The 14321-nt window shown below is 46.2% G+C and overlaps 5 protein-coding genes across 5 annotated transcripts; 2 read left to right on the top strand and 3 right to left on the bottom strand.

Annotated features, from left to right (window-relative positions):
* Positions 1-1371: 1371 nt before the first annotated feature.
* Positions 1372-1792, bottom strand: PADG_05795 (uncharacterized protein; the record flags this gene model as incomplete). The annotated part of the gene is made up of 2 exons (XM_010762915.1): positions 1372-1499; positions 1564-1792. The coding sequence occupies 2 exons, from the start codon at positions 1790-1792 to the stop codon at positions 1372-1374; spliced, it is 357 nt and encodes a 118-aa protein (XP_010761217.1).
* An 804-nt stretch (positions 1793-2596) lies between these two features.
* PADG_05796 (uncharacterized protein) lies at positions 2597-5301 on the top strand (the record flags this gene model as incomplete). Its single annotated transcript, XM_010762916.1, has 2 exons — positions 2597-4384; positions 4447-5301. The coding sequence occupies 2 exons, from the start codon at positions 2597-2599 to the stop codon at positions 5299-5301; spliced, it is 2643 nt and encodes an 880-aa protein (XP_010761218.1).
* Positions 5302-7529: 2228 nt separating this feature from the next.
* PADG_05797 (uncharacterized protein) lies at positions 7530-9071 on the top strand (the record flags this gene model as incomplete). The annotated part of the gene is made up of 3 exons (XM_010762917.1): positions 7530-8160; positions 8234-8744; positions 8855-9071. The coding sequence occupies 3 exons, from the start codon at positions 7530-7532 to the stop codon at positions 9069-9071; spliced, it is 1359 nt and encodes a 452-aa protein (XP_010761219.1).
* A 940-nt stretch (positions 9072-10011) lies between these two features.
* Positions 10012-10761, bottom strand: PADG_05798 (uncharacterized protein; the record flags this gene model as incomplete). Its single annotated transcript, XM_010763116.1, has 3 exons — positions 10012-10049; positions 10208-10296; positions 10484-10761. 3 exons carry the CDS (start codon positions 10759-10761, stop codon positions 10012-10014), a joined length of 405 nt encoding a protein of 134 aa, XP_010761418.1.
* A 932-nt stretch (positions 10762-11693) lies between these two features.
* Positions 11694-12064, bottom strand: PADG_11983 (uncharacterized protein; the record flags this gene model as incomplete). The annotated part of the gene is made up of 2 exons (XM_010763274.1): positions 11694-11884; positions 11929-12064. 2 exons carry the CDS (start codon positions 12062-12064, stop codon positions 11694-11696), a joined length of 327 nt encoding a protein of 108 aa, XP_010761576.1.
* Between the last annotated feature and the right edge of the window lie 2257 nt (positions 12065-14321).

Raw genomic sequence — 14321 nt, forward strand, 5'->3', positions numbered from 1 at the left:
AGGCAGCACCACAGTGTAGTGTATGTGGGATTACTGGGCATACTGCTCATACGTGCTCTAGGCATATAGAAAATAATTGATAATATAATTCTTTCTCTTTTTCTTTAATGATTGAGGCATAGATGCATTCTCATCGTACAGTGGGGTGAGAAGTGGCCCACTTGCTTATGTGGCCGACTCGCTTATTGATTACGTTAACTAGTTAGTAGTTTAGTAACTAAGCCATGGTTATCAATTTTAATTCCCAGGGGTGGGTTGAACGCAGAATTTATATCTATTCAACTACCTAGATTATGACCAACATTATCCACGCTCATTGCTGAGCTGTGATGAACCTCATGAGTGTGGCATAGACTCAAGGCTCGCGAGGTTGAATGACAGGCTGTTGTTCAACAAGGCTCAGAAGAGGGAAAAGCAAGATTCCTGAGCTTCTTCAGAGACAATCCTGTGTGTAGATATCTCTCTTGCATTTTGCTTCTCCTTCTCGTTCACAGCCAGTATAGCCTGTTATAATAGTGGCACTGATTATTTTATATTTATTGATCTCGATGATTTGATTAAATTCTTTCATACATCTTTTTTTGCTTTTGTAATAGGATGAATAACCTTTCGTAAACCAAAACTCCGAGCCTGGATTATCCTTCTACCGGCCTGACCCGTATAAGACCATTCATTCATTCTCGTTTCTCTTCTCTTCTTTTCTCCCAACGAATCCGCCTTTTTTGCTCTATAAGGAAGTGCTAGGGCCGTATTCCGTAGCACGCCCGTTACAATGGGTTAGAACGTTATTAAAGTTCAGTGTTCAACTCGCCTTGGGAACTATGTTAACTAGGTAACTACATAGTAGTTTTAGCATTAGCGAGCAGAGCATAGTTTAACAAAAACCGTGGTTTATTCACTTATAATTCTAAGGCGTTAAGTTGGAATGCCAACAGCGATACCCGTCGTTGGTGTGTAAAACTGTCTCCCTATGGCAAACGGCCAAGTCTTAGTACGTCTATAGATTCTGCCCTGACGGCCTGTACCAATGCAATCCTGTCGGAAAGTCTAAGGATTGGTAAACCTCATGTTATTGGAGGGAGAAGCTAGTTAAACGATATACCCTATGTGCGATCACGTACGGCGGGACGGCCGGGGCAACGGCTAACCCAAGGTACGAGTAACATGCTGCGGGCTGCTTCCAACGCTCGCTAGCTCAGCTCAAGCGCCATCCATTCCTTATAAATCCGCAATAAAACTTAGATGCTGGTTTCCTGAATGGGGAAGGCTCTTCTGTACGAAACGAAGCTGTAGAATCAAAGCAAAACAACGCAGATGCTCATCCATCCTTGTATTCTAAATATTACCACCCATCCTGGTCCGTACAAAAAATCAATTGATCTCCGCCAATCCTAACTTGTCAACGGAATCGACGAACGCGGGCTCCGCTAGGGGTTGCGAAATCTCGATGTGGCGCAATCTACCCACGTTGTCTGACATCATCATGCCTCCAACCGGGCCTTCAAATTCGTCGTTCGGTTAGTTTTAACTAGCTGCAGACTCAGATCCAAGTGTCATGGCCACTTGGACCACCCGCGTTGTCTGACATCGGCTCGTTAATCAGTTCATCAAGGCCCAAGAGCCCCAGAGGTGTAAAATTTTCGGTTTGTTGCCGGCGTTGGCAAAGAGCCACACTGTCTTGTTCGATTCTCAGGCGTCTGGTTCCGTGGCACGTAGTCCTGCGTGAATAGGGTATTCCATCGGATCTCCCATTAACCATGAATTTAATGAATGAGTAAAGGCATCGAAGCATGGAGACGGCCTCATAAGGAGGAATGACGTGTGGTGTGTTGTAAAAACTAGCTAAGCCGAGAAGATGCGAAACAAACAGTTTACTTGGAAGGATCCGTCCGCCACTTGCTGTTAGGGGCTATGCATCCACAGCCAGTTGTATTTCCACGCCGCACCCAGCCATTATGCCCAAGCTTTACGCGGTCCAGAGCCATACCCTGATCGACACCGGCAACTGTGCACACTCACTTTTTCCCTTCCAGCCACCACCACCTGATACTTCCCCCCCCAAAGCGATTGTTGTGGCGAGAAGTTTTCTCCAGCTTGTTCACTTCACAGTCTCTCTCCTCAACCTCAAACATGCGGTATATATATATATATATTATATAGGACTGCCTTTTTCTTCTTCTACCACTTCTTCTACTGTTCTCTAGTCTCCTCTCCTGTCTATTCCACGTATCAGTGCCTCTTTCTCACACAGCTACTGTTGTTCCTAGTCTCTCTATATTCATGCCCCGTACACGGCGTCCGTAATGTCTTTCCTTGCATGGCGTCGCTTTGACCTTCTTGCTGGACTCGGCACGAAGAACCTGACAGAGACTCCTAAGGGATAACCTACCAGTTCTTCGTGTGTCTTATCATCGCCGCTCGTTGCTCTTCTTGGGGTCGATCTGTGTATCGACTCTTGGTTTCCCACTGATCAGGTCGGTCTGCATTAGCTTGCGCTTTCTCCGGTTTGGATTCCCGGCCCGTATATACGTCGAGAGTATAGTCTCGAGATCCTGGACTTTCGATTTCTCCCGCGATTCCCAGTTTTTAACGTGCCATGTCTCCCCAATTCGGGTTCAAAAAGGCGGTGGCGCGGGCTTACTGTAACTCGATTGATGCCCTCTCCACTACCTTGAAAGTCCTCGGCACCATCAAGTCTCGAATACCAATTATCTCCAGTATACGGATCAATTTTATATCCATTCACTATGCCTATATTATCAGCTGTTCGATCGCTTGCTCCGTAGTTCTCTTCTCGATTGGGAACATGAGTTACATTGATGCGCTGCTGTTTGGTGCCGGTGCTTCCACACAGAGTGGTCTCAACCCGATCGACGTAAATCTGCTGTTCACCTACCAACAGGTCGGGATCTATTTTACTTCCATGATCACCAATCCAATCGTCATCAATACAGCCGTCGTTTTCATTCGTCTCTTTTGGTTTGAAAAACGCTTCCAACATGTAGTTCGTGAAGCGAAGACATTGAGACGCTCGAAGTCAAGGTCCAGAACGATGACACGCGAAGCGGGCGAACAGGGTGATCGCGATCACAATCGGGAGGAGATGGGGGTACGAGGAAGGCATATTGTCCTTGTAAGGAACAGCGATACCGGACAACCTCGAACACAATTTACGGTTCCAGATATTGTGGAAAAATCAAGCCCAGAGTCCACCTCCGAGAGTGACATTTCACCAACAATAAATCCTGATAGCGTGACCAATGGCGACGGGATAAGTCAAAATGCAGCAGGGACAACACAGAACCGAGGCAGCGAGTCCAATGTGAAGAGGCCTACAGCTCCGGATGCTACTGATGAGGACGGCAATCTCAGAGCACCTCCACACCTGAGCCCGGAACATCATATTGCTTTCCTAGAACATCAAAGAAGGGAGACTGGGGCCTTGCGTATTCCAAGTCCACGAGAGTATGATAGAGGAGGAGTTCCTCAGTCGATAGACGATGATATTGATGGTGCAGATTTGAAACCAACACATACATCACAATCGGAGCAGCCTTCCAATCCGGCTCAATTGTCACAATTTCAACAACAGCTCCAGTCCTCGCCGGGTCAGCATATCACCATTGATGAACCTGACGTCGTTCGGGTGCGGTCGCGGACGGCTACCCTGCCTCGAATTAGCTCCCGCTACGGGCCAAGCACTGCTACAGCGGGACCCGATGAAAACCTTCCCAAACCAACTCGAAGGGGAACTTTAACTAGCATCTTTCGATCTACATCAGCTCAAGACGCCGATATTGATTCAAGCCCGTATCTTAGTTGGCAGCCGACCATTGGTCGAAATTCCGCATTTGTCGATTTAACCGAAGCTCAAAGGGACGAACTAGGCGGCATTGAGTACAGAGCTCTGAAAGCTCTTGCAGTCTTGTTGATTGGATACTTTTTCTTTTTCCATCTCCTAGGCGTTGTTTGCTTGGTGCCATGGATCATGCAGCAAACTAGATTCGGTGATATTGTCAAAGCTGCAGGCCAAGGTCGGCCGTGGTGGGCCATTTTCACGGCTGGCTCATCTTTCAATGACCAGGGCTTCGCACTAACCCCAGACTCGATGATATCTTTCTTCGATGCCATCTTTCCTCTCCTTTTGATGGCGTTCCTTATAATTGTCGGAAATACTGGCTTTCCTTGTATGCTGAGATTCATAATATGGGTGTTTTCTCACTTGGTTCCTCATGGCGGCCCACTTTGGGAAGAATTGCGCTTCTTGCTCGACCACCCAAGGCGATGCTTTACGCTTCTGTTTCCCCGCGCAGCCACATGGTGGCTATTTGGCTTCCTTGTTCTGCTCAACGTGGTTGACGTGATATTTTTTGTCATCTTATATGTAAGTCACACATCTTCAGGAGCGCGCCGTTTACGACTCCGTGTACTAATTGATCCAATAAGTTAAACAACTCCGAAATCTCGAAGATCCCTGGAGGAATACGGTTCGTGGATGGCTTATTCCAAGCAGCAGCTACGCGAACAGCCGGTTTATCGGTCGTCAATCTGGCTGAAGTTCACCCTGCCGTTCAGGTATCCTACATGATCATGATGTATATATCCGTTTTTCCTATTGCCATTTCAGTCCGTCGAACAAACGTCTATGAGGAGGGTAGCCTTGGTATCTATTCGTCTCCATACGTAGATAAAGACGACGGAGACGAGGCTTTCGAAGCAAAGGAGTTCAACTACGTCGGGGCCCATCTTCGAAGGCAACTCAGCTTCGATCTGTGGTTCATTTTCCTCGGTTTATTCATCATTGCCATCGTCGAGGCCGGCAGACTCGACAACACCGGAGAAGGTTCTTTAAGCATGTTCGCCATCTTGTTCGAAATCGTCTCCGCGTACGGAACTGTTGGTCTATCACTGGGCTATCCGGGCACCAACACATCTCTCTGTGCACAGTTCAAACCTCTGTCAAAACTCATAATCATCGCAATGGAAATTCGTGGCCGTCATCGTGGTTTGCCATACGAGCTTGACCGTGCCATTCTGCTTCCCTCGGAGTCTCTCCAGCGCAGGGAACTCGTCGATGCCAATAAGCGATCGAAACGTCCTGGATCCCAGGTCAGCGTGCATTCGGGAGTCACTGGACAGGGGCAGCCACAGACGACCAATCCGCAGCAGGATATAGGTTCGTCGAGTGGATATCAGAGAGACGGGCCACACGGTTCACGATGGTCAGAGGCGAACTCCCTTGCTCCGACTGGCGCTGTTACCATGACACCTCGGTTAGCGACTCACCATGAGATTGCCTAAAGTGTATAATTAAAATTGGACACGGTGTGTTTTTAGTCACTGGTATATCCTGATCTTTGCACTACTGTGATGCTATGTTTGAAACTCCTGGCTGGCCATTTCGAGTTTTCGACATAACACTACGACTTGCGCCATGGGGCGTTGGTTATACCTTTTCTATTCTTGTCTGCGATTTAGCGAGCGGTTTGCTGATACCATGTTATTTTTTGGATTTTTTTTTTAATATGAATTTTGATATTGGGAGGATTATTTTCGTTGTGCCCTTTTAGAGGTTGGCTTTTTGTTTCCAGATGTAGTTTTACCGTGCGGCGCAGGCGGTCATAATATAGATACAAATGTAATACCTAGTATTTTCTTGATGCTGGAATTATAACTTACACCGTATATAAGGTGGGACGTGTTCACATACTGCGATCGTAAACATGTCGATTCTCCACCGTAGGAGCGACATTTCTTTTTATAGTCTTACCTAAGTATGGTGTCATCTGTGTTGTTGTGAATCTTGCAAAGTAGTCACCGGAAGCAGGGACTGCGTGGGGAATATTCGACGAAGATAAACCAACGACATTCCCATTTCCATCTCTTCTTCACCGCGCAATTCCGTGACGCTGATAGCTGGCTGGAGCGCTTCCCGCAGTGGACGCTGGATCTACTGCTTGGGATCTAACTCTGGCCCAAGTTAAACTTTGTAAGAAATTAACTAACCAAGCTAACTGAACAACTCCCGCTCTGGTAGTTCGTTAACCTGTTCCGTTTGTTTCCCGATAGAGCTCAACTGCATAAATACGGGGAGGGGTTGAGATATGCATGCAACCTTTTGCCTTCTCTGTTCCTGATACGTACGCTATTCGTGACCAGCGTACCGGAACCTTTCGCTGCAGCTGTTGTTCTCCAGATCGTGCAGTGCGTGCCGTTTGCTCCCAGCAGCCTATTCAGCACCGCTTTAAGTAACCCTACGAATATAATCCGAGCAATCCGCGCACAGCTCCACACGAATAGCAATTGCGGTGTCTATCGTGAGTGAAAATGGACGGGGGTGCTAAGAGGTCAGGATGTTGCTTTTCGCATGGAGGGGTATCTGGTTTTTACGACGTTTGAAGTGGATTGATTGATGCAGCTACGAGCCCCCTTCGTTTTCTCTCTCAGGAACTAAGTGGAACTTGGTAGCTATATTTACACACTCAAGACAGTGTTCATTCCCATCAGTCTGCATGCGACAATCTCTTCGTTGGAAGATGCAAGGGTGCGTAGCTTTTCTCCCTGGTCAACTAATAGTCATCTTGGAGCTGGCAAAAACACTGAGGATTGCACTGAAGCATTCCTCTGGATCCAAAACCCCCCTTGATTCCAGAGAAGAAGAGTCTGGAAGGGAGTGTGGTATGTACGTACAGGTTGTATATGTACTCCGGCTTACCCAAGTTACTGAAGCAGTTTTGCCCGTTGACATGCATTGATGATGCATAAACTCTTAAGTTGGCACCGCAATAAATCTTCAAAACTGCAAGATGAAAAGTTATCGGACCCCCAAGATCTCCAAATGGGTTCATATAACATGTTCTGCAGAATGCTTTAAGTTTCGAGGATTTCTTCCCTGTTTGCGCTGTTCAGCCGGGAATTCACTGATGTTTCATTAATTGCTGCACCAGGAGCCGTGATTGAACCCCAAAACGGGTTTGGTCCACCTCGGCTGGCAGCAACATCGAGCATAGACACCATAGAATACCGTCATTCACTTTGAGACGGCTGCAACGGCTTGCTGATTCTGCGATCTTTATTTCCTTGATTGGTATCCCCGTTATTCAGGTTTTGCTGCCCTGAATAGCGGTATTGGAATTGATATTCCTTCCACCACGTTGACTAGGAGCTCATAACATCCACTACGCTACAACACCATGGCTCCCATTCGCAGGAAGATATCTGTTGGCGAACTTATATATATATATATATATTGTTTTACTTCGGCAAACATTCCTGGTCTATTGCTTCCTCCCGATGCCAGTTCCGATTTGATGTTTCAGTTCCTCCCTTCTTCATTACCTCCATGCTCATCTTTGACCGATATCTATCCACGATAGCTATCTATCTTTGATATCCCCGGTTCTCCTTCTCGCTGGTTCCTCTTTAGCTAGCGCAAGCTTCATTAGTGCTACGAGACCTACCAGAATACTCTCAAACAATCTCTGTTTGGCCGCTCTATCTTTTGTGAGCTTATACCTTTCAACCGCTCTATGAGCAAAACATTACCTGCTGGGATACTGGTTTTTGTAGATACCATCTTTGAAATGGATTCGTCAGGCACCCCTCATGTAGCTTACTACAAATCTACGGGAGCAGCAGTTCTCCCTATCCTTGCCTTTCTGTCCGTTCTGGCGTGCATTCCCCCGTTGGTTTGGCACTCCCGGACGGGAAATTTTCCTGCATCCTGCCTCATCGCCTGGTTCATCGTTTTCAACATCTTCAACTTCATCAACCCACTTATCTGGCCCACGGATGATGTTGGTCGATGGTGGAATGGCGCTGGCCTGTGTGATGTTGAAACAAAGCTCATGGCGCCTCTTGGAGCGGGAATCGCAGGAGCTCTGAACTGCATTTTTCGATCGCTTGCAGATGTCATGAACACAGATCGCACCACCCTGATTCCCAGCAAGGCTCAGCGGAGACGAACTCTTGCTTTTGAAGTAGTCTTTTGTGTGGTTATCCCTGTCCTGATGATGGCGCTCCATTACATTGTTCAGCATCGTCGATATTACATTTTCGCGATTGTAGGATGTATGCCTGCCTTTCATCCAAGTTGGCCAACGACAGCGTTAATCTTCTCATGGCCACTGGTTGTTTTATCCCTAGCTACGATCTACTGCGGTATGTGCTGCCTATTTTGTCAGGTTCCATTAATATGTTCAGCACCAAACTAATATTGGACTTCTTTCTTCAGGCTTGGTTATATACCGACTTTTCAAGTACCGCCAGCAGTTTTCCTACATCGTTTCCATCAGCAGCAACTCAAGCAAATCAAGATTTATTCGACTCCTGGCCCTGTCACTCGTGATGTTGCTAGGCAGTTTCCCTGTTCAAATATACGTTTTCTACTGCAATATTACGCTGTCCCAGCCCTGGGTCCCATACTCCTGGAATGACGTCCATGGACCTGCGTGGGGAAACGTCGAGAAGCTACCGATGAACGGCGTAGTCTATTACGACCGTTGGATCCAAGTCTCCTGCGGCTTTCTAATCTTTGCTTTCTTTGGTTTCGGAAAAGATGCAACATTGATGTACCGGAAAGTCCTCCTTCAGATTGGCTTGGGCCGGTGCTTCCCTTCCCTACAACATCCACATATCGTCACCAGCAAAGCCTCTGATTCAACACGGTTTGGCTCCCTTGGTAGCCGTGCGAAGATGGTCCCCAAGAAACATCAGTCCATGGATGACTACTCGCCGACTCTTTGGTAAGGTTTTTTTTTTTTTTTTTTACGTATTTTTGTTCTGGAAACTCACCTCGAAAGCCAAGCCCGTGTTTCCCTCAAAATGGTCTCTGACGTTGGCAAAAATTTTTCAGGAGTCTAAGATCTAACTCTGTATCCACGAACACCATGACGTCGATTGACCATGACCGCCATCCCTCTAGCATGGTCATGATAAATAAAACCTTGCCTCTAGCACCCCGCATCCCAAAGTCCGGCCAGCGGGTCTTTAGCATCGCCCCAGTGGCGGAAATTGAGCTGGATGACCATGTGTGTATCCATGAAAAGAGGCCAGCTTCCTCTCAGGTTTGATCAATCCCAGACATTTCAACGATGAAACAGACTGCCAAGTGGTGATTGATAGGATGGGCTGCCATAATTTTGCTTTGTATTTGATGTTCCTTGCGTGCATATTTTTGCAAACGGTTCCTTGTCTTTATATTTTTTCAGTTTTCTCCTTCTCATTTCAGTACATTCCACTTTCCCAACCCCCATCCCTTGTTCCTCATCTACTGCTGTCGAGATACAATAACTGCACGTAAGTCTCGATACTGCTTTGAGCAGATATTTGAAGCTGTGTCGTCTTTTTTTTTTTTTTTTTTTTCTTGCTAACTATTTATTTATTTACTTTAATTGCGTGGATGGTGGCTTTTGAAATAGTGCAGGCCAGGTGTCGTACTTCACTTATTCTCCCTTGCACTATCTTCTCTCAATATTTGCCACCTACAAACTGAAATATGTATGATACCAATTTTAGATGATATGATATGGAACAAACCTGACGTTTTCTCTTTGACATCTAAGTTTAATAGGGTCCCTCCATGGAATATTATAGGAACGAAGGAAAATGTGGATTTCAAATTGAGATTTCAGACTGAATACCCCTTAATCGTACATTCATACATATATTTTTGCGAATCAAGGAGTCACGGTTGGTTGCAAAACAGTAGCTCCGTCAGAATTTTTTCCCCCACCCCCCCTTGTATCCTCCATAGTAAGGCAAATGAAATAGACCACAAGAGAGAACGAAAAAGGTTTTGAATACGCTTTACGCCCTAAACCCCACGCGTAACTCAAGTACATGTCAATAGTAGTTTATGCCCTATGTGTTGGTGTTGGCATGTAAGTGCACAGGAGCAAAACCATAGGGCCAATCGTCTTCTCATCAAACCGACAGAAAATAAATTTGTGAAGTAAAAGGGTTGCATCATTCATTTGCAAGTTTCGATCACTCCCTCTCCAATTCGATGCTTTACTCGCTAGATCCGCGTCTAAGCACTTCGTAGTGTCCTATGGGTTTTCAACAGGTCCTAGGTTAGTTGTTTTGTACGTAGCAATAGTGAATGGAGAGTTGATTGGGATGGATGTATATTTATGCGGATATGTGGATTTTGGGAGGAAACATAAATAGAGGCCAAAGAAAGAATATAAAAGGGAGGGACACGAACGTTGGGTGATATTAAGGGCGGAATTTTTCTTTCCATCCGAGTCTTCGTATGAGCGCATGCTGGCGTCACCCTCTACGTACAGCAGGGTCCTATCGCGGAAAACAGGTATGCAGTTAGCTAATACTTCCTGTTGAACTGATGAAACGGGAAAAGAATCGGTAACGGCTCCTCAATCCCCGGTATGGAAACATGGTGGAAAAAAATATCCCCACTCCCCCGAGGAATCATTTTCAGATATCTACAGAGACGAAAAGAACTAAAACCATGATAACTTACCCCTTTGGCAAGCTGAGCAAATGCTCTCTAGCAGGTCCTTCAGGAGCAAAGCTTGTGATGCGCCACCAGCTCGTCTGGCGATCCTCTTTGGGTCCATAGCTGGTCGCGACGGAGTAGGTCACCAGCTCTCGCCCCGTTGAAGTGGAGCGGAGTTCTGGCTGGCCTCCGAGGTTGCCGACGAGGTTGATGCGTGCAACGGCATTTGGTCGGGTTGTGCTAAAAGCCCGGGTTGCTATTGGTGCCCGGAAGAGGGGTCGGAAAGTGGTTAGACCGCGCATTCTGAGTTATGGGGAATTGGGTGCTTGTGGGTAGAAACGGAGATTGGTCTGGTGAAAGAGCGTGGAACTGTCTGTTCGTGATTGTTGGATGTCGAAACCTCTTGTTTGTTGTTGATATCCCTTTTTCTGAGTCGCGGACGGCGTGCCACGTGATTTGAAGAGACTTCAAGTCATGTGATATAGGACCATTTTAAAACTTTTTACCCCTGAATCTCTGAATCTCTTTTTTGACCTCGTCATCTCATTCCGCAGCAAGAAACTGGAAGAGGGGATATGGAATGTCCCAATTTACATCAAAAGCCCATATTTCGGTGCGCTCATAGGATATTGTGTATTATTTTTTTTAAGATATTCTACATTTGGCCTCAATATGCCCGAAATTGCGACGTATTAAATCGGTCGTTGGCAGACGGTTCGAGGAAACCCTGGGTGGCGGCTTGGACCAACAATTGGCAAGCTTCTTGTTTCCATCTTGTTGGGTGAATCCCATCTTCCCGTGTCCTTTGCTGCATCAGACCCGGACAAGTAGTCCACGTCAGTTATAGGGCTGTTAACACTATATCTTTGGCGCCCATATAGCAATTGCGCTGTTAAATTGCTTGACCCCTTTGCTGCACGTACTATAGTCCGGGGGATTCATCGGGATGATTTGCGCCTCCTTTGAGTAGAATTAGACAATTGAGAATTTAAGATGGTTTAATCAGTTCAAACATGGTATGTAGGTGTGGGAACTGGGGTCAAGAGGAAATAATATGAAGAATAAAGAACAGTCAGAACCCACAAGTATGACTCTGTTTGGCTCAACCTTTCTCATTTGATCCACCAAAGTCGATATGCTTCGAACTGGACAAACCCAACAGATCATTCGTGCCTAGATGCATCATGACAATATCTGGCGTTGCTCTCTTTTAACCCACGGAAGAACGAGACTTTTAGCAACGCTTTCTGTGGCCCTCGTTCTCGCTGTCGTATTCGAATCCCATATAGGCTCCCCACGAAATCCGTATCGGTGATATTAGCCTCCTGAAGCTGTTTGCAGAGTAAAGCACGCCAGCAACATGAGAGTGTGCCAAACATTTAACGACGCTTCCATCCGAAGTCTCGGGGTGAATCCTGATCCCGCCTACATTAAGATGTTAGGGAATGTTGGGGTCGGTCAGTAATTACCGGAGAGGCGGTTATTGAATCGCCTAAGGACATGGTCTTTACCAATTCCTCCTTGTTTGTCTCGCTTGGCATCGTCACTGCAAATGGTGATGCTTGCAAGGCAAACCAATGCCTTAAGAGATTTAAGACGTTTCATATTTCCTCTGGGGCAATTAAAATTTAATCGTCCAGAAAATTTTGTTTTCTAAATTCTAAACGACCACCTTTAACCGGAAGGGCAAAAACTCCATGATTATATTCGGTGAAGACGTATACGCAGATGCGTGTCCCCCTGGTGCTGGACATCTTGTTGTATTTATTTTGTGTTTTTACAAGCAGATGATTCACCGGAGTAGGGTGCTTACATCCGCAGGCCCTCCAGTTTGTGCGCAAAATCAACAATGTGATAGAAATCGTCATCTCTACATCTCCCATCAGAGTGTCTTGTCCTGCTCAGTGACCTTCCCTGCATTGGAGTTTGTTTCCCAGGGTAGACCTTGATAGCAGCTGGGTTGCGTAGTGAAAACCCATGCATGGATGGCAACTTTAATCCAAATTCAACTCCCAACGGTCCAGGTTGGTATGATGTCGGTCGCCTAACACGACTGGTGGAGGGTACTGTCTATTATTTCTTCTTCAGAGTGCAATGGATATCCAACATGCGACTCTACGGAGTATCATTTTTGATGATAAGGAATCTCTCCAACTCCCCCAACGAACGCGATCTCTTTCGTTTTTTGAGCATACGTGCTCATCGATTGGTAGTGGATAAGTGGTTGGCATACTCTCAGGCATGTGTATGCGCATATCCCCGATTATTGCTACCTCGTTCTAGTCCATTGTCCTTTTTAGTTCTGAAAACACCGTGCCATGCTTCACCACATTGAATCTCTGGTGGGAGAGTACGAGAAATCTTTGTGCCATGTTCTGTCAGGCGTATGAGGCGCTGGCATCTACAATGGTATGACTACTGATAGACTATCGTCCTGAACATCACCTATGCTCCAGTCTTACATACGTTGACACCAGCTGATGAGATTTCCAAGCTTAACCTATCTGTCCCACTGACTGCCTGGCACTTTTCTTTCACTGACGAGTTAAAGTTGAAGAATACAGAGTCTTCTTTCGGTATTTTCAATTCATCATGAACGTGGTTACCTTCGCAGGCTTGATATTTCTTTAGGCTACCAAGTGTGGAACAACGGGCTAGTGATGGTACCGCCGCTGAACTTGGAAATGGACGTAGAGCGCTCAAATTGTGCTCCGGTGAGACTTCTTTGAGTAACCATACCAGGACGTCAATCTTGATGCTCTCTTTTAACCCGAGCCGACCAAATAGGACTTCCCACAATCTCCCTTTCGGGACAAAAGAAAACTGGTTGTATATAATTCTCCAAATGTCGTTTCTTTCGTCGACTTTTGGATTTGATAATGTTGACCCATCGAAACTGTGTAACATGCTTTGCCTATGACATTTTCCCATATCCTTGTTTTCCCGGCCGCGTGAAGGGTGTTATTTACACCGTTCTCTTCTCAACTCTGGCACACATCCGCGATTCTTTGAAAGCACTATGAACACCATGGACGGTGGTGACGCAGACTTTCCGGAACAATCGATTGTGATCCCTAATTGCTAGGGTAAACTGTGTCCATAGGCAATCCCAAGATCATGACTCGGATTCCAACTGTATTGGAGCCGCTAGGAATGCATATCACGAACTTTGAGACCGTTGTACTGTATGTACAGTACTGAACATCCCCACCCCAAGTCATATCTGTGACATATGCCATAGGGACCCAAGTTATCGGTGCAGGACTCTAGATCTTTATCAGCTGGAGGCTGGGGATTGAGGAACAGACAAAGGTGTAATAAACTTCACCACAGTAACTAGTCAAATGCATTGCTGTATTCCCTGCTGTTTATTCCAGGACATTTCTCTACTTATTGGGCAAACAACACACGTCGCATTGACAAAGAGGGCAGCTTGCACCGCAATTAGAGACATGTCTTGGAGAAGTACTCAATTGTAGCCAACTTCTGTTAACAATGGAGATTTGGAACGATCAGAGGACATTGTACGCCAGTTAGGTGAGACAAAATGTGGGGAAAGAATTCTGAGCTCTGACCTGAACAGTGTGGGGACCATGCGGATGGGCTTGTGGGGAGTAGTCCTTTAACTGGAGTTTAGTTAAAGACTAACTAAACTTCGGCTTGATCCGCACCCGTGAACCCTATTCTTAATATTCCTTAACCCTCTCTCCCTGTAGAATGTCTGCATCATCCATCCATGTGCCACAACTTTGAGGACCCACGCATCAATGATTCTCCCTGCTTGGCTTCAAGATACGTCTCCCGCCTATCGACAATTTGCAAAATTGTTGTTCTGGTTCAGCAGTTGTTCTGGTTCAGCAGC

Source organism: Paracoccidioides brasiliensis (assembly GCF_000150735.1).
Source record: "Paracoccidioides brasiliensis Pb18 unplaced genomic scaffold supercont2.7, whole genome shotgun sequence".
NCBI lineage: Eukaryota > Fungi > Ascomycota > Eurotiomycetes > Onygenales > Ajellomycetaceae > Paracoccidioides > Paracoccidioides brasiliensis.